The 20,561-nt window shown below is 43.2% G+C and overlaps 1 protein-coding gene across 2 annotated transcripts in view; it reads right to left on the bottom strand.

The window, feature by feature from the left end:
- Positions 1-8,477: 8,477 nt before the first annotated feature.
- ebf1a (EBF transcription factor 1a) overlaps positions 8,478-20,561 on the bottom strand; it is a 61,035-nt gene continuing 48,951 nt past the window's right edge. Inside the window, exons 11-17 of one of the 2 annotated variants that reach the window (XM_042492866.1) lie at positions 19,914-20,002; positions 16,512-16,577; positions 15,812-15,974; positions 14,452-14,631; positions 11,649-11,846; positions 10,847-10,915; positions 8,478-9,695 (exon numbers count right to left, since the gene is read on the bottom strand). In XM_042492866.1, the coding sequence (XP_042348800.1) occupies positions 10,848-10,915; positions 11,649-11,846; positions 14,452-14,631; positions 15,812-15,974; positions 16,512-16,577; positions 19,914-20,002 (764 nt within the window). In that variant the 3' untranslated portion in view covers positions 8,478-9,695; position 10,847. The remainder of the gene's footprint in view (positions 9,696-10,846; positions 10,916-11,648; positions 11,847-14,451; positions 14,632-15,811; positions 15,975-16,511; positions 16,578-19,913; positions 20,003-20,561) is intronic. The other variant, XM_042492867.1, reaches the window with a different exon arrangement.

Raw genomic sequence — 20,561 nt, 5'->3', positions numbered from 1 at the left:
ATGACAAAAGTAGAAGTCGGACCTGCCAAGAAAAACATATCAGAGGCAGGGCCATGTGGAAATACAGAGTCTCTTTTAGAAACATGATCAATGTAACCTTTGTTACAGGAAGGAGAGGGAGAGAGAGAGGAGAGAGGGGGAGGAGTGTGGGAGGCGAGGAGACAACATACAGAGACAGTAGGTTCATGTTTGTGTACATGTTTATCTATCACTATCCACAGTGCATACTGTAAAAAGCTTTAGAATTCAAGTGGACAGATTCACTCTGCTTATGCATGCGGCACATACTGATGCATTGTTGTGGAGGATTTTCTGTGCAGAGTGAATATGTTAGAGGGTTATTTTCACAAACTGTTAGGGAAGAGGAGAAGGATTTAATCATTTACAGATGGGATGTATATCTTTTACTTCTCATTTATGCTTGTTCCTTGTCAGCCTGGACTGAGGAGGATGTGTAGCCCCCCTCCTCTTCCTCCTCATCCCACACACTTCCAACCCAAAACTAACATACAGCCTGGAAGTGGGCTGAGGGGTATGTATGTGTATTGGTGAGAGCGAAATTCATATGGTTGCAGAGCATCTTTTTTTTTTTTTTTTTTACCCCCGCTGCTCTCTGCTTCTCTTTCTCTCTCTGTCTCCCCTTCCCTCCCCACATATCTGTTTCTCCGAAGAATAACATACAAACCCTCTGTGAAAGGATTCATGGTTTATTAAACCAGAGGTCCTTTTCCTGTTTCAACACTGAGAAGAAAAAATAAATACCACAGTTTGTTTTCTCTCCCTCTAGCTTGGTCCTCTATCTTTCTCTCTATCTATTTTCATACATTTTTTTAAAACTTTTTTTTTTCTATCATCACGATTGTGTCCGTCAATCTTTCGACTTATTTTTTTCTTCTGAACTTTCCAAACACTGTCTGGCCTTTTTTTCCCCATCTCTTGGACACCAATCAGCCACACAGCCCATTAAAGTAGAGTGTGTGACCGCTGAATGGGTCCCACTACTTTGTGTGTGTGTGTGTGTGTCGAGGAGGGCAGCCTAGGATAACTCAGGGTAATGTATTGTGCCGGGCGTGCACCCTGACAGTTCCCCCTGCCGGTGCCTGGTCATTCATTACTGCTAATTTGACATGTTTACGGACCCCCCTCCTAACATTACATACTTAAGGCAATCGACTGACCTTAAATGGAAACACCTACAGCCGCGCGGCATGTCAATACCAGATGAGGATGTTTGTGTCTGTGTGTGTGCATGTGTGTGTGCTCTCGTACCTGCGAAGCAGTGCATCAATACTGAGTTAGCGGATAACCTCGAGGAGCAGGTGAGTTATGCCTGTGGAGACGGTTTCCAGCATTATCTGAGTAAGTGTGTGTAATGCGGCTAAGAGGTGAACAATTCAGAAGGATGCAGGAAGAGTGTGTGTGTGTGTGTGGGAGAAAAAAGCAGGTGGTGTGTGAGGCCAAGAGAGATTAGACCTTTAAGAGGCAATATATCTGTTTTGATTTCAATCACGGCTGCTCTAATTCCCCCCCTTTCTGTTTGTGTTTTTACATATTCAGCACTTAAATACAGTGTTGTGTCATTAAACGGCCAATCTTGCATTGTCTCTCACTGATACACAACATTAATCACCAATTAGCTTGTCCCGCGACTGGCCACCTCTCTCATTAGAATATGATAGAATATAATGGTACTTAATGATGCTTAGGAAACATAATTAAATGACTGAGCTGTAGAACATGTGGAAGAACTGCGGTGCATCAATCAAAGGCGACCCTGTCAATCCAGCGCTCGTCAAGAGCAAAGACAGAGGGTGTGTGTGTGTGCAGAAAACCACTGGCCTCTATCATGACCTCATTAGGGAGAAATGAAGGGTGGACGTGTCCCCATCACAAGATACCATTGGTGCTTCAAAGTGTGAATGACATTAATATGTGAATGTCTCTGCCTCTGTCTGAATGTCAGTCGGTCTATCCGGCTGCACTGGAACAGATGAGGAAGAGAGAGAGAGGGGAAAAAAAGGCCATCTCTCTGAGGTATCTGCTTCTAGCTGTAATTAGCATGTGAATGAATGGAATAAATAATCTATATTATTTATGGATTTGCTTTTATCATTAATCAACATAACAAAAAGCTTGTCTAATGTGCTCGCTGCAGTCGCCACTGTACTGTCAGCTGAGGGGAGGATGGAGGGGGAGGAAGAGAGAGAGAGAGAGAGAGAGAGAGAGGGAAAGTAGGAGGGGGGGCAAATAGCTTATCTTTTGTGTTTTTTTTTTCATTTTAGTAGAACAATAAAGATAAGTGTTCTACATGCTTGCTTAACACACACAGTTCGCCGGCCTCCTCCCCTTCTCCCTCTCTCTGCCGGCAGTGGTGAAATCCATCTCTCTATCGCTATCTCTCTAACATCCATTACATACCCCAGCCCCTCACCTCCCTACTCATTAGGCCAACGCACAGTAAATTAGCAGCAGCAATTACAGGGAATATAAAGCACAGGCTCTGCCGGGCTCCCTCTGACAGGTACCACACAGATCATAGACAGACACCCACAGTCGTCGTGGATAATTACTGTGGGAAACGACCACACACCCTCGTAAGCGAGAATCTGAATGTGAGTGCACACTAGGTATGCCCGCAATCAAATATGCTCTGTCTTGCTGGCAGGCATGCAGATGCAGAAAGTGTGCACCTGCAAACACACACACACGCACACACACGCAAACACACACACACACACACACACGCAAACACACACACACAAACTTGCTTCCTCTTTTTCAAGCTGGCTTTATTAGCATGACCAAAAATATGTTACTGTCAAAACAATCTTTCTATCTATTTATCTATCTATCTATCTATCTATCTATCTATCTTAGCGCTGTCAAATGATTATTTTTCAAAACTGCAATCAAATGCAGAATTTCAATAGAAAATTCAGATTTATTGCATTTTTTAATCGCATGTTTTCAGTCTCATATTTTCAATTCCATTATTTTGTATTTTTCATAACAATTTTAAAGTTCATATTGATGAGGTAAACCAATTCTTATCAGGTTGTCTGGATTAAGAATCAAATGAAAGCAAAAATAACTGCATGGGGCTATCATAAAGAGGGCATGTCTGTAAAAAGGGAGACTCGTGGGTACCCATAGAATCCATTTTCATTCAGATATCTTGAGGTCAGAGGTCAAGGGACTCCTGAGAATTGGCCATGCATTTTTTCCCATTTTTGCCAAAATTCAGTTTAACTTTGGAACGTTATTCAACCCCCTTACTGAGAGATTATCACATGGTTGGCGCCATGGATTCCCCAGGTCTTCTAGTTTCATATGATACCAGTATCATCACTCAACACTTTGAAACTCAGCTCAGTACAGCGTCTTAAAGACAGGAAAGTTGGCCAGCAATTAAAAAAAAAAAAGAAGAAGTTATATACGGACCTTAATTGCACCGTGATTAACGCGTTAACCCTGACAGCCTTAATACATACAGTACATATACACTCACCAACAAAGAAAGCATTATCAACAACATATTAATTCAAAATTAGTAATAAAGTAAGGAAAAGTAAAGTAATAAATGAAAAGGCAGTGTGAGCTGTGAAGAGATGAATTCCAGCTGTTGTGTTGGTTGTCTGTTTGTTACTGTTGTTGGAGTTCACATGTAATTTTTGTAAAGAACTTTGTTCTAATATCTTCATATGCACTACATTGTAGCAGGATGTGTTGCTCTGCCTCTCTTCATCTCTCTATAATGTCCATTGTGACTATTTTCTAACATAGAATATTATTAATATTCATTCCCCCTCTCCTTGTCTTTTGCTCACTGTCTAGGTCTGCCTCCATTCTGAATACCCCCCCCCCCCCCCCCCCCCCCTCCTCTCCCCTCTCCATTTCTTTCCTCTCCTTTCTTTATCCGGGATCCCCATGGGGACTCCTGTTTTTCTTTCAAACACGCCTCTCCGCTCTTCCTCCCTTCATGTGTCCATGCAGGGAGGAGAATGAGAAAAAGAAGGAGGAGGAGAGCGGGACGGTGAAGAGTATGTGCATTAATATATTTCATTAGGATACTCGTAGCACAGAAGCTCCTGAAAAGCACCTCTCTTGATGTGCGGAGCCTCTGCCGTCTCGATCCAGAGGAGCAGTTCTCCAGGAAGAGTGTCTAATGTTATGTCTCCAGAGGGCTGAGGTCTGCTGGCTCCGAGCTGCCCTCGGCCTCCCACTCCTATTGTCCTCCTCCCACACTGACCAGACTATCTGGGCCTGAAAAGCTGCTGGAAATAAAGAGCAAAGTGGGTTCACCTTTTGTCTATGTGTATTTATGATTTATGAGTGTGTGTTTGAATGTGTGTTGCTCTGCGAGCCACATTTGGGGGAAGCGGAATCCCTGGAGCCGCGCGGTGCAACATGGCAGCGGTGCTCGGCTCGCTAATCAAAAACATTAGGCTCCAGGACTCATTTTCCCCGGCACTGAGTGTGTAACCTCCATAATTCAATATCCCACCTCTTACCGCTAAATCGTGCACACTATACAACCCACTTTAGTGTTTGTCAGCAAACTATCAACTCTGTTATTAGATATACGGGAGAAAAAGCCCGCTGCAGTTAGGAACCTTTGGGCAATTAAGGAGGCAAACACACATGAGCACGCGCTGTGTTTACGAGTCCTTATTTCATCAGTACTTCCAGGTCGTCCTGCCCCCCCCCTTGGCGTTGCGGAAGCCTCCAGTTACCGTGGAGACCCTGGAACACTCTGAGGTCAGCAGAATCCTGGGATCCGCTATTTTCACAAGCTAATCCAATCGCAGGCCCCTAAATTAGATATGCAAAAAATAAAAAAGAAATTAATTTTCTGCTGATGACCGGGTATGCAAATGATGACTCAATTATGGTGGGCTGGTGCGTTCGCAATTAATAACCTTGGAATCATCATTAACTAATATGTTTAGGAGGAAACTTGTCAGGCTAACCATGTTCACCATGCCATCAGTAATGCATTAATGAATTAGATTCATTAGAGAAAGGAGCTTTGGCGAGGGGAGGGGATGCAGGCCTGTTTCTGACCTGTGGAATTAGTGTTAGCCAGTTTTCTATTCTTGGTCAAATGCCTGTCAGATATTTGAATTTAATGTTTTCAGTCAAGGAGAGGTAAGTCACAAAAACCCCTGTTGTGGGTTGTTTTCAGCCCCAGCAAAACGTAGTAAAACATTTACTCAAATGAAGACAGTGTTGTGTTGAACACCCTGTTGTGTGTAAACAAACTGCCTTTCAGTGTGGTGTTTTTAAAAAAAAATTAATTAATTAAAATTTTAAATTTAATTAAAAAGGTTTTTATTTGCATGGAAAACATATGTGTGAAAACAACAACTATAGGTACAATAAGTAATTACTATTGGACTATTGCAGTGATTCCCAACTGGTGGGTCTCAGTCCAAATGTAGGTCCCGGCTCTGTACTGAATGGACCGCAAGTGACTCATACACATGTCAAGTTTATAAGAGAAACACACTGAATGAATGAATAATTTCATTCTGGTTACATGCATCATGCAAAACAGATTATTTCACACATCAGTTTGGGTAAACATTAACAAAAAAATAAATAATTGAACTGAACAATTTCCTCAATATTTTGAATAATGTTTTTGAGGTATGATGTGACAAGCAGATACATTTTTACTTTCTGAAGGACTGTCTTTGTTGTTCAAGAAGTTTATGACTTGCTGCTCAAGCGAGTGAAATTCACCTCTTGGTGCACCAAAAGGTGAATTTCACTCACCTTCCTTCTCACCTGCTGTGATTCGTGCATGGTGCGGTTGGTCGTCTCCAGCCCAGATATCATCAAGTCGTCCAGTCTTGTATATTGTTCCATTCTTCTTTCAAGCTCTTCAATTCTCTTGTCTTTGTCTTTGATCACAGCCTTCAGTTGAAAATCAAATCCGTAAGGCCCATCTACTGTTTTGCCACCTCACTCAGTCAGTTCAGAGACTTTTCAGCTTCTCCATGTCTAATTTCTTTGTTGCCATTTCTTTTGGTTGGTAATTCACTCAGATTGGTTGAGTATTCCCTCAGACTCCAGGTAATGCAGTATTGCTGGTTGTAAGGAATGTTATCAAAAGTGCCCAAAAACTTCAAAATAGCAGAAAATGATCCTGCAATTAGAAGCTTAATATTCTTGTAAAGCTAAAAAACTTTCCTTCCTGCTTAGATGTCAAGTTATTGGTATGATATTTGATGGATTGAAAGAGCAGAACAACACAATGCGTCTAACCAGCAGCCATCTTGCAAGGCAGGTTGTGGTGAGATGTACTTTATTTGGAAGTACAGTGAGTTTTCTAGCTCAGAGCTTTTATTTTGAATTGCAGATTCTTTTTATTCTTGCACTGATTTATTTCTTTGTGTTCTAAGCCAATGTGTTGTTTACATTTTGTGAAATAAAAGTGGTAATTTGTAATGTGTGGACCTAGAATTAATGACTATGGAAAAATCTGGACCATGTGACTAGACCAGTTGGAAACCACTGGGGGACATTTATTTGCAAACACGTCACATCTGATTAGGTAACATCTCTGACACACTCAGCGGACAAGAGAAAACTGACCTCAAAGCCTGTTGCACACTGTTTCACAGAAGCACAACATTCAACCTGAAAACTGTAATTGAGGGAACCAAACTTTATCTTTGCTAGTAGTGTCACAAAAATCCCGAAATGTGACATATTTCAAAATAACAAAATGACAACTGACAAAGTCACAGACAAGAGGTAACTTTAATTCAACATTGTGAGAGTCCAAAAGTTATCTTACAGCTCAATTTTCATCAAAAACAATAACAATCTATACAGTAGAATTTTTTTTTCTTCCCTTATATCATAGAGCTGTTCAGTGTATTTGCAGTCAAAGACAAAACAGAGGGAAAAATAGACACCAGCTATTTGGTTTGCATCTTCTTTTTTTGTTGTTTGTTACCTAAATACAAAACTTTGTCACCCATTACCAATATTCATAATCAGGATGGAACTTTGCTTACAAAGAAGCCATTGTATGACAACAGACCTCTGTAGTTCATTTGAAACAGATACGGTGTGGCCCCTCCCGCCCCGGCCCCGACCGGCACAGGCACACAAGTGCCTGAAAAACACTCGTCTGTCAGCAGGCGCCTCTGTTAAAACGGTCCTTTCTACCCTCTTAACAAAACCAGGCTCTAGAAAAGAAAAGCAGAGAGAAAAGCCCTATTCTCTGTCCAGCAACAGCTTGAAGACACACGGCAGACACAAAGAAAAGACTACAGAAATGTCTGAGGGGGCAAGGAGCTCCCTTTCATGCTTCCTCACTTCTTGTTGTGTTTAGCTTGTAATGAAGCTGTGTTGTCCAAAGGCTAATACATGGAGGAGGACTGGGGGGGGATCGTCTGTCGGATACTGGAGTCAGACCTACGACTCCGTGTGTGAGATTAAAATTGTGCTGTGACAGTGCCTGTCTTCACTGTGCGCCCCTTTGTACTACAATTAAAACAGCTCTGCGTTGTCATTCTGCTGTGATCCTGCGGTTAATTAGAAATATTACCAACATGCGGTTGAAATTAGTTCATTGATCAGGAAAAAAAGCTACATAATCGCTACAAAAAAAAGTGTTTCTGGGAACACTAAAGTGCAATGAGCACAGCTGAGACGGGCCTCTCAGCGTCGACTGTCCTTCAAAGCGTGCCATTGCTGTAGTATTATAGTACATCGGGGTGTGTGTGATTGTTGAATTATGGCTCTTTGTATTCTAGTCTGGCTTCACCACCAAACAGAGTGGGTTTGTGCTTTGTCCCCAAGTTCCCATGAATTCCTCTGTGGCAATAGACAATTGTGGTGAGGGTAGAAAACTGTACACGTGATTGAATGAAGAATGGGTTTGCATTGTTAAGGCATCTAGACTGCTGGTAAAGATTACAGTGGCAGAAAAAAAGAAAGAGTATATAGATACAGTGTGTAAGCAGGCATAAATAACACAGGGAAAAGAAAGAACAGAGGAGAAGAAAAAGAGGAACTCAAAGAAAGAAAAACACAGAGCAATTTCTTAGTTCTCTTGGTTTTCACACACACAAAAAAGAAAGTGTCACTCAAGAGAAGAACCCATGCATATTATCAGTTCAAGAACAATCTGAAAGCCTCAAAGAGTTCAAACAAAAAGATATAGATTTACAGTATATATTAATGTGTGTATATATTCTTAAAAAATCTACTTCAACCAAATACTCTGAATAAGATGCTACTTTTTTGCCATACAATAAACATTTTCATAAGGAAAAAAAAAAGATTTTTTTTATTAACTTACAAATAATACAAAAATAGACAATGGCATGTTTTTGAATCAACAAATGAAAGCATGGTATACCGATGCAAAACAACATACAAAACAAAAAAAGATTTTAAAAAAGTCACATTTAAATAGTGAGAGACAACAGTAAATAATGAAACAAAACACTGTGAAATATGTTCACTTACTGTATTAAACTTACACAACACAACTAAACGAGGGTGAGAGGCAATGTACAAATACAAGGGATAAATACATTATTTATAGGATATTTTACAGGAATCCCCTTTTTGTATCCAAATCCATGTTTTGTTGTGTTTAGCAGATGAGATATTGACAACACACAGTAAATCTATCTTCTGTACTGAGAAGCTGCCTTAAGACATTTAATGTTTACATTTCAAACTATAGCTATTGCAAAAAGAAAAGAAACGTCAAATGAAAACTTTTTTATATACAAAAATATATCACATATATCACGCATTTATTCTAATTTGATATTTGCTAGACTCCTTCAGTACAGTGCTGGCTGGACGCACACATCCTCTGGCTTTTCAAGTCTTCACTTAAATCTCCGACAAAATGTCAATTTTGGCTAAATCATCACCTTTCTTCACATGACAAGCAGAAAAGCATATTGCAAACAGCTCAATCCTCACAGTTTTATTAAAATTCAAACAAAAACAAAACAAAAAACAAACAGGGGAAAAAAAGAAATGTTCTGATGTTGGGCAATTTTGTTATGCCATTTTTAGATTTATGGGAAAATTAGCAGCAAAGTTGAGGGTTGATTTTCTGTATTTCTTTGTTTTTGTGTGTCGTTGACCTTAGTCCCATTTGGCCAACGTGTTGTTCTGTGGTTTTTATAAGCAGGCTGAGCTAAGGAAAGCGTCCTCTATTGTGACAGAGGTTACGTAAACTTCATGGCCGACCCAACACTTGACTGTTGTTTGTGCGAGCTATGGATTGCAAGGCGGTGTGGGGGCCCTCCAGTAATCAAACCCAAACCTTACAGGCATAAACATAAAGATAAATAAATGCTCTTTTCATGAGGTCAGTGTCACGCTGTGGGTAAACTATCAGTCTCTATACACTCCATCCAACGCGGTGTCAGAGAAGCTACACTAATTCAACCAAGAGGGAAATAACATCACAAAGGTTCGTATTGTTCCTTTTTTTTTTTCCTCTCCTCCCCTATCCCTTCAGATGAAATCCCAATGGAAAGGCCTGAGTTTAACAGAGTCCTGCGTCTTATCTTGACTTCCTTCAGTTCAGCTCCGGAGCACAACAGAGACTCGCCAGACTCTGCTACTGTGTCTTTTCCTCTCAACATTCCCAAATCTCCAGCTATCCCAGATCCTCTACATGGGTGGAACGATCATCCCGGGAATCGCTGCGTTGTGGGAAAAGAGGGGGAGGGAGATGGGGGGGGGGGGTAAAATAAGAAAGAAAGAAAGAAAGAAAGAGAGGTCAGTCATGTGATTGCTGGGTTTCATCTGTCATCACAACAGTCACATAACAGAAATGTGCTCCAGCATCTGGCGAACAAAGACGACTCTCCCTCATTATCTCTTCATTCTGAGGCCCCCGAAAATCAAAACATTTTTCTCCGCTGCGCCGCTAACTTGGCGCACGCCGACAACATCATTCAACTTTTCGCAGGGCCGTTCTGAATAGTTTCATGCAAGAGCTGCCACTGTTAATTGTTAGCAGTTACATTGTGTAAGCTCATTGTGCATCGCGGAGCATAATTCGAACATGAGAGAGAGGGAGTGACGTGACATGACAGAGGTGATGAAATTACGCTCAACACTTGAACATGGAAATGGAAGCCAGGAGCTATATTCACATTTTTACCTCCTTATATCATGCTCTGCCCTCCACTAGCTCCGATATCTTCACCTCCGCGCTCCCACCCCTTTCCCTTCCCCCCTTTTTTTTTTTACACAGAAGCCATCACAGGGAGGAATTTTTCATATAACATATTGGCTCCCTATTGATTCCCCTCTCTCTCTTCAATCCACTAATTCCCTGGTTATTTCCTAAGTGTCTCCGGCTTGTTGGGATTAACCGAATGGTGTGTGTGTGTGTGTGTCAGTGTGATCAGCGCACAGTGGCCAATGGCCCTTTGGGTCACCGTGGTCAGCGCTCATCAACGCCGACAGAGGAAGTGAGGAAGTGCTTAGCTTTGGGCTCTGATAAAGATTCCCATCCATCATCTCTCTCTCTCAGAATCTCAACACCATACAACATCCTGCCTAGACGACCAGACCCCGCGTTGCATTCAGTGGTAATGGGAGAACAGAACGACCCATGGCACAACCCCCCCCCCACAGAGACACCCACTGAAGCACGGGCAGGAAGCAGGAAGTGAAAACAGGAAATGGAACACATGTGGCGTGGCGTGCTGCCTCTCTGACAAGTCAAGAGTGACAAATAAAAACAGAAAACAGAAGGAAGGGTAGGGCAGGATGAGCTGGCTAGTGAAAATGAGCGGCGTGGGATAGCGTGGAAAGAAACAGAGAAAGAAGAAAATTAACGTACTTCAGGAGAAGGCCAGGCCCTGCAGAGAGTTGTTTGATGAGTACTTGCTAGAGTCCACAAAAGACTGATCTACAGTGAGGAAGGAGAGTGGAGGGGTTTGAGGAGGGTAAAGAAAGGAAAAAACAGGGGGTGAAGAGGAGGAAGAAAAGGAAAACAGGAGGAGGAAGTGGGAGTAAAAGTTGTTATAATAAGGCGGTGAGGAAGAGCAGGATTAAAGCTTGATGAAGAGCTATACTTTTTTAATATGAACACATAAAAACGGCAGCTCTGAGGTCATTAGATACTACATTGTAAATTTGACGAGTTGATTTTACTTTAAGAAATCTTTTAAATCGATTGCCTTAAAAAAGGTAAACTATTTTTACTTAATATCTAATGGTACACTAAGCTTAAAATTTAGATGTTTTATTGAATTTGTTAAGGTTGTTGCAAATTAAAAAAAAGTTTACTGTGCCTCATATCTGTATTTTGCTATAGATATTTCTATATTTTTAAACATAATAAAATGAAAAATTTTCTTTATCATGATCAAGTTATGTAAAATTAACTTAATTTATTAAAGCTGCCAACACAAGAACAAGGTAATTTCACTTATTACTCATTTTTAAGTTGCAACAGCTTCACAAAGTTACATAAATATAACAAAATTTAAAGTAAATGTAACATTTACATATAAACTAAACATGACTTAAGATCAATAGTCTTAGTAAGTTAACCTTGGTCAGAGTATTTTTTAAAAGTAAGATCATCTTGTCAGATTTTACAATGTATGCACATAAACACTACTCGTTCAGCAGCTTACCTTGCAGGCTGTTAGCATTAGCACTGGTGCACGTGGGGGGAGGGGAGTTCTGGGGTCGCACGACAGGGGCAAAGGCGCTCTTTTGCTTGACGGCGGCGGACACCATGTTGGCTGGAGAGAAGGAGAAGATGCCGGAGGAGCTGCTGCAGTTGGAGGGCAGGCTGGTCGACGAGGCCATGGTGGGACTTGACGGGACGACTGAGAGAAGAGAGACGGGTAGGAAAGGAGGGTTAAGGGGGGTCACAGGGAGCACGTCAGGGAAGAAGGACGGGGAGGAAAGATGAAGATGGAGAGGGGAGAGACGAGGTTAGAGAGAGGGCCGAGGGCAGAGGACGGGCAGACGGGACGAACAGAAAGGGACTGGTCAATGGATGATGACAGGAGGGATGATATTTTGGACTCAGATCAACTGGCTCAAACTTTTGTTGTTGTTTTTTAGCAACCACCTGGCAATGAGATATTCCATAGCTAAGACAGAAATGTGTTTAGTTGGAAACTTGCACCAAAAAACAGCCCAGAGCTTTTTTTTTTTCGCCCTCTGATCAGTCTGTTTTGATGACTCATGCTGTTGCTCAAGGGGTGCAACGGCTTGATAAACATCTCCTGCTAACTCGGGGTGCTGGATCTTTAATTCATTTTCAGGGCAAACTAGGCTCTCTCAGATCACCTTCATCACAAATAATCATGGAGGAGATTTCACTAACAGGGACGGTAAATTGTTGTTATTGCTATGATATGCCAGTGTAATTGTAAAGAAATCACTGCCTAATGCATATATATTATATGTCAGACTAGACAGTGATGCCTCTTATACTTCTTCAGCGCCCTAATGCTTTCTAAAATCAGACACCTGGGCAGCATGAATCTGTGTAAAAAAAAAAGCAATTCCAGTGTAATGAAGGGTCTTGGCAGTATGGTGGGATACTGCTTCTTTGTGTTTTCATACATACTTTAATCAACTGTTGGTCATATATGTCCAACACTGTAATTAGTGTTAAAGTCAAATGCCTAAATGCCCAGTGAGACCAGAAAGCGGCTCAGCAAAATTCATTCAGGCTTTTGCAAATTATGTGGTTGTAGAAGCTTGGTGACGTATGTTTTGTAGGGTGAGGTATTAGCTAGTTTAACTAGCCATTTAAAAAGTTTATTTGGAGAAGAGAAATAAGCTCTAAAAACTCACAAGCTTGCTAAATAAATAAGTGCAAAAAAGCTCATCAGCTCCATTGCTAACGGGATAATAAATTAACACGTTTTTTTTTTTTCTTATTTAATGTTTTAAATGTACCATATCCATTACTGACTCCTGTCCCCTGACTGTCTGTAAACCAAGTCTTCGTAGTCAACAATAAAACTTGATGGTGAGCTTATAAATGATAGCTTTTTCTGTTTTGGATTATCCGCTAACTGTTTCCTCAAAGGTCAGCATTGTCAAGATTGCTTGCTATTGGTCAGACAAACTCAACCAAAAGTTGAACTCCGTTGTTTTCTCAGAAAAATGTTCTTTTAAAAAGGAAAAAACGCTGGTGTGGCCATGCCTTAAAGCTGCAAATTTGTAAACTCTCAGCCTTAAGGCTCTTTTATGCTCAATGTTTGTTACATATAAAGACACAAATGGGGCGTTCTGTCTGTAGTCTGCTTTTTTTTTTCTTCTGTATTTGTGGATGTTTTCTGATAACTTATGAATACAGATGAAACACAACAGTACCAGCGAAAATCATGAGGGCAGTGTAGCGTATTCAAGCTGGACACAACTGTATTTAATGGCCACACTGACCACAACTGTCTGCAATGCTGCCTCTGTTAAAAGGTACAATATTCTCCTCCACTGTTGCCTCGTTTGTTGTCAAGATTTGACTCTGCCCTCTAGTGCCATTTATTGGATGTAGCTGTGCTATCATAAAGAAAACAAAAGTAAGCCGGCGATGATGTTTACAATGTTTGGAATTAACAGATCTATTGTTGTACATAGAAGAAGTATAAATGAGCCCTAAGATCCACATCATCACTGAGCTCTGGATTTAATTTTGTGAGGATTTTACACATAAGGCACCACAATATTCAGAAAAAAAATCTCCAAATAGAAATTTTATGACATCTAAGCTTTATACAAGATCGCTGTTTTCCGGATTTTGGGCATTAGACTCATCCGCAGACAAACATGACCAGAAGGTTATCTTCAAAACCCAAATCCTGTCTCCCTCTGACATCATCCCATCCATCCTCCTGGGTTTGTCTTTTGTCTGCTAATACATTAAGAGCATTTTCCTCCTCAGCGATTTTACAATCAACCAAGTCGTATTTCACCTGCTCTCTGATATCTGCTCCTGCCTTTATTGTTGTTATTATCCAACACTTAGCTTTTATGGCTCTTCCTGACAAATCCTCGCAATAAAGTCATAATCCATTTATGAAGGGGCCTAACTAATCAATTAATGAAAATTGGACCTACAAAGGCAGGCCGAGGGGCCATTGATTGAAAGTGTCTGTGTGGGGCCGATGAGCCTGTTAAAATACTTGTTAACACCCAGGAATCAAAGAGCTGAAATGGAATTGCTTCTCTAGCAATTAGTTTATTGATTTAATCAAGGGTCTTTAATGTAGAGGGTGAATGTGTGTGTGTGTGTGTGTGTGTGTCTGTGTGTGTGTGTGTGTGCGTACGCGCGCGCGCGCACCCCCCTTCCTTAATACCTGTCAAATACTTTTATGTTCAAAATGTTCAAACTCAATCTTTTCGCTTTCTGTGCTTTTCATTTTGTCTTCCCCCTCTTGCCTTTCAGGTCTCAGATGTGGTGTATTTACTCACTAGCGTAGGGCGAGTTGCCTGCAGATCCATTGAGGAAGTTGGGCGAGGTGCCCAAGGTTGCCATGCCAGAGTTAGCGTAGCCGTTCATGCTAGTGGAGACAGAGCTGTAGCTACTCTGCTGGGGAGTCGAGCTGGGGACATAACCGTGAGGGGACACGCTGCTCGTACTCCTACTGAAACCTATGGACGAGGAGAGAGAGGGAGACGGAGAGAATAGAGATGTTAGGGGTATAGCAGATGGCAGACAAAACAAAACGAGGAACATGCGATGCTGCCAAATACACTTTCCCCTACACGGCTAATGGACGTAGCGACATTAGCCAAAAGAAATTCTCGAAAACTCTTAGACAGCATATGGCAGAGCGAGAAAGCAAAGAAGAGAGCGGAGGAAGAGTGATATGAGAGGGAACTAGCTGCAATCCAACTACTGAAACAAGAGGCCTTTAACCTCACTGGCTCCTCTCCAAAATTAGATCTATTGATAAGGCAATTAACACTAAAAGGCCTCTGCAGCTCCTGTAATTTATAAAGAATGAAGCCAGTATTTCTGACAGGACCTTTCTCTTCTTTATGCTTTACAGGGGCGGCAACCAGAAAGAGGAAAAAATGAAAAAGAGACTATAAATATACATCTCAGGTCCAACGTGCTGACACTGGAGATAAAAAAAAACAGCTGGAATTGAACATCAGGAATTTCTGCTCTCTGGTGCAACGAGGGCTGCACTTCTCTGCTGTAGTTCCTGATAATTACGTTCCACCAATTCCCCATCCTCATCTCTTATGAGTTGGAAACTGCTGGCTGGTAGTTGCACAGCTGATATCTGTTGTTTTCTTCACATCTGAGCATGTTTCCAGATGAAGATGAAGGACGGAAGAAGCTCATTGGAAGTATTGAGACATATCCAGAGGCTGGTCCATCCACTCTCCTCTCCTTCCCCTGATACATGTGATGAATCACCACTGACTGCACCCGCATCTCTCTCTGTCAGACAGGGGCCGACCCCAGTCTAATATACACACCCCTAGGACCCACTCATATTTCTCCATCGTACTCCATCCACGGCTCTCTTTTTCTCCATTCTTCACTCTCTCACCTTCATTCTTTCCTCGTCTCAAGTTTTCCCGGTCTCTTAGTGCCGCCACCTCCTCCTTCTGTCCTCCTTTTTCAGAATCTTCCCTATTTCTTCCATGCTCTTAAATCACCCTCTCTGAATTTCCCACATGAAAAATAAAATCTCCCTATCACATTACTCACCTTTACTATCCATCTTTCTCTCAAAAAAAAAGATAAAAATAAATAAACCGTTGGCACATTTCCCATGATAATAGACTTTAATTGATTCCTGTTGACTTTGCTCACCCTGATTGGCTGTTTGTGCCACCTCTGACCCGGTGAAGGAGTTTACAGCCATCATGCCAGCATGGACGGGGCCGCTGCCAAGGCCGGCTAGCTGGTTGTGCCCCCGTGGCACTGTTGTGTAGAGGGCCTCTGCAATATCTGCTGCTCGTTTCAAGATCATCTCCTGACAATGAGGGAGGAAAAAAAGAGCCGTGGTAAGCAACAGAGGGAGGAGAGGAGAGGAGAGGAGAGGAGAGGAAAGGAGAGGAGAGGAGAGAGGAGAAATAGTGCCCTTGATGAAGGCTTTACGGTCTTAAAGAATGCTAGATCTCCACTTGAGATATTGTGCATGTAAACCTAGTAGTCTGAGTGGTTTTTATCAGTGGTCACTGGGAGTGGTGGGATTGGTTCCAGTAAATGGAGAAAAGCCTCATTAACAGACTCATCAAATCTTTAGCCTTCCTCTTCCTTCCAGTCTAAATCCCACTTCTCCTCCTCCTCTTCTCTCCTCCCTCTTCAGTCAGTTTTCATTGCACATCTCCTCCTTTCCTCCTCAACATGTGTTGATATGAGGCACTAACTTATTCCCATGTGTGTGTTTGTGGGTCCCAGATCTTGAACGAAAACACTGGGGTGCCGCCGGGGCCAGCGGAGACACCGCCTTTGATGCTGTGTGTAGTCCAAACCACAAACACATATTGATGTTGGTGCTCATGTTTACCTGGTTGTTGTGCGGCATCCCATACAAGGCCTCCACCAGGTCTGCTGCTCTCTTTAAGATCACCTCCTAACAATCAAGCAGAGAAAGAGGGAAGGGATTGATCACAAGGGTGACGGCTCAAAGAGTTCAGTCACTTTTATTACATTTCACGTCTTACATTATGCTGTGAATGCAGAACAGAGAGTGCGAGAGAGGAAGGAGGCAGACAGAGTAAGGGAGAGGAAGAGAAATGGGCCTGTCCCGGCACTTTGTTACTAGCTGGGGCAGTTTGGGAGAGCAGAGGTAAGATACTGTTATCTGTGAATAAAACATGAGCCTATATCTCTCTATCAGTCAGCCATCTTCTACATCTTCTCCTCCCTACTGTCACCGCCGGATCATGAATCTCCTGCACGTGATCGCACATCAATCTCATTTAACACAACATATCATCAGGTTGACGGCTATACAACTCCCCTCGTCAGCGGGGACACACCCGTCTCCTGCCCTGTATTAACCCTGGTAATGATCCAAGTGAATAGCCCTGCATCCACTTTGTGTGATAAATGTAGAACATCATTGCTCAGGTGAAAACCGCCGAGTGGAATTTCCCACATCAAACATTTATCCTTCCGTAGTGTTTGCCGTTCCTCCGCGCTCATTTTCTACCGCTTACCCTCCTTTCTCTCCTCTCCCTGCTTCTATTCTTTCCCCTCCCTGAGTGTATGAGTGTGTGACTCCAGGCAGTCGTTATATGTGTGTGTGATGTAGACACCTACAGCCCTACGAAACCCTTTTTAAAAGTTAATGTGCCGGGGCCAGGATATATGCTGGAGGCGCGACAACCAGAAAATTGCAGCCCCCTCCCCTCCAACCTTCCCCCCTCATTTCTTTCTCTCCCTCCCTCTCTTCCACTCGCGCACACACATGCTGAGCGCTATACCCTCCTGAGTGTATCCCTCGCTGTGAACAAGCCCTGGAGCATGTGTGCTCTCTGTTCCGTGACACACCGCCTTTCAATCAGACCTCATATCGCACACATACACACGGGCTGGGCCGCACACTCAGCCACGCACATGTGGAGGCTGTCGAGCACGTCCAGGACATGACGAGAGGGTCAGCAAAGCAATAAAGATTGTAGAGCGCTGTCCGAGGTGCTAAATTCACTCAATAATGGGAGCGCTGCCTCTGTGTTAACCTCCCATTACTAGCACTATCTGGGGGAGGCAGAGAGGGAGGCAGGGGGGAGGAGGAGGGGAGGGAAGGGAAGAGGGGAGACCGGAGAGGAGGCCTGCTCAGTGTGATTGAGAGATGTAGAGGCCCTAGGAAGGTAAGTGGTTCTTTAGTATGTATGCACCGCTCCTCGCTTCCTTCTCTCTGCTTTTCCTCGACGCCCCGTGCCTCCCAGGGATTGCTAGATAGGTAGATGGATGGATGAAGGGAGGGAGGGGGAGGAGGAGCGGGAGGAGGAGGGGAAATGAGGGAAGTGCGAGGCATTAGGACGCAAACAGATCCGCAGCTGGAGTGTAACGGTGTTCAGGGAGGACACGTGAAACCTCAGTCACTTCATCTAATTTTTTTTTTTCCTCTATGAGTCTCAGAGACATTTAGCTCTTTCTCCTCAGGACCTCCTGTCTGTCTCTGCATCTCCATCTCCTCCTGCACTTTCTCTTCACCTGAAACTACTTTCTTCAGTCTCTCTTCTTCCTCTTCTCTCCAGTTCTCCCTATTAATCACTCTCTCTCGTGGTCCTGTGCCCTGTCTGTACCTATCAGTCTCTCGTTAGCAAAGGGATCTGTCCAGAAGCTAAACGCGATTAGGCAGCGCTCCAGAGTCGTTCTGATAAACAGATAAATGTGGTTAGCGCCGTGCTGCCTCCCAAGCTCTGCTGCTGTAAGGGGAGACCATTTCCTGGGCGCAGGGTCTCTTCCCGTAAAGTCAGGCCCACAGAGACGTCAACAGGAAGGGGAACCTGATCCAGAGCAGAGCCTGGCCTCGTCTGGCAGGGCGGTCACTCATTAGCCAGCCCCAGACCCCCCAGCTCCGCCAAAGTCCTAGTAGTCTGGCTGTGCCTGAGCTACCCAGCAGTCCGTCCTCACTCCTGACGGCCTGACTATTAGCTACGGCGCAGTATGGGGGCTGTTTTCAGCTGGACACTGGATCATTACCACAACATACAGAGACAGAACAGGCATTGGCAAAAATCCTGCTTGTTTCCAACTCAGTGTGTGTATGTGTGTAGGGGTTCATTAAGAATCCGCTCGAAAAAGGTGCAACCAGAACAGAATACATTATATTCCCAATCAATTTCATCTCGATTAAAAATTGACTGAAGAACAAGCGCAAAGAGGCTTTTTTTTTAGCCAAGGTGACCATGAATGGACGTTTGCAACACAGGAAGTTGCCAGTGTATGCCCCTCTCCTGCCCCTCTCTCCGATGATTGAGGCCAACAGTTGAGAGAAGTGCGGTCAACAAACTGTTATTACCTCAATAAAGGCACAAATCAATAGAGCTGAAATGAACAGCCGGGCCTGCCAGCTACCGCTGTTCATTTAGAAGAGAAAGAGACACCACGGACTGAGGGAGTAAGAGGACGAGAAGAAGAGAAGAGATGGATGGATACAAAGATATTTAGAGAGAAACAGGGGGTTGATAAGCTAAAGACCAGAGCTCACCAGGACAAGTCTTGTATCCACCAGACATGACACACAGCGAGGACAAGTGATTTCTCTATCCTCCTTCTGCATCTACCTGGGCTCTCCATCTCTGCCTCATGGTGACTTCCCTCCACTGAGTGTGTGTGCGTGTGTGCACGCTCAACCACTGAGAAGTGTGTGTGTGAATTTCTATGTGTGCGCCGGTTTGTGTATGTGTGTGTGTACGCTGGAAGTAATAAAGTCCACCCGGGGTTGACTTCGATCCACTGACCCAGCAGGAGGTAAGACTGGACAGCTATGATGGATCACCTAACCTGCTTCTGCCGCTCTCTTCCTCTCTCTCCCCCTCAACCTCCTTTCCTCTCTCTCTCCCTCTTTTCCTCCCTCCATCCATCCCCTTTCCTCTCCCACTTTGCCAAATCTAAATGACCTTATACTGAGTGGAAGGATGAATAGAGTCTCTTGTGCGTTTGCTGTACAAATAAAGTGTTTGTTTGAGCAGAAAATGACCATGAACATATGATAAAATGTTTAAGCACACACTGCATGGTGTCATGTATAGCCCACTGTCTATAGCGCTCAATCATTGCTCTGTATATGTGAGGTCATGCTGCTCTTGTGCCACGTGTATCCATACATGCTGTGAAACCCTAGAAGTTGTCAATACATCTCTGTACCAATGTTACCAAGACATATTCCTATAAAATAATTGCATGTGGCAACCAGCATGAGCACAGACACATGAGAGGAGTGGAGGCAATGTACCTTGGGTAATCTCTCTTGGTCTCCGGGGTGTCTGGGGATGACCTTCTGTAACCTCTGGAAGCCGTAGTCTATGGTTGGCTCGTTCAGCGCTGAGCACAAACAGAAAGGGAAAAGTTTAATGTTTGATTCTTAATAATGAAAACACCTACTGTTCAAGAGCAACAGAGAGATACAGCGGCAGGAAGAACGAGTGATTCTCTGTTGCGGTGGGAATGACTGAATTAAGCATGGTTTTTACAGTGAGTATTTCAACATTAAACTAAACCCGCTGAAAATGTGGGTGTTCTCTATTAAGTCTGGTGTGTGTCTTTGTTTGCCTGTGATGTAATGAATCTCTCTCTGTCGCCTGCTTTGGTGGTTAATAAAAAGACTGTCAGGAATCAGGCAGAGTGTGTGTGTTTGTGTGTGCATGCATGTGTGTGTGTCCTGTGGTCTTGCGTTGATCAGCGACTAATATAAGCAATTACAGAGACTGTTCCAATATAACAAAGGCTTGATCGCTCCGGGGAACAAGCTAAACACACACACACACACACACACACACACACACACACACACACACACACACACAGTCGCATACATAGAGACAGTCGCATACACCCACATGCACGCACAAACACACACATACACACAGACAGAGTCAGATCA

Source organism: Plectropomus leopardus, chromosome 9 (assembly GCF_008729295.1).
Source record: "Plectropomus leopardus isolate mb chromosome 9, YSFRI_Pleo_2.0, whole genome shotgun sequence".
In the NCBI taxonomy this organism is placed as follows: domain Eukaryota; kingdom Metazoa; phylum Chordata; class Actinopteri; order Perciformes; family Serranidae; genus Plectropomus; species Plectropomus leopardus.
Note: the sequence above shows the minus strand (reverse complement) of the source record. Positions and strands in the feature narration are given on the sequence as shown.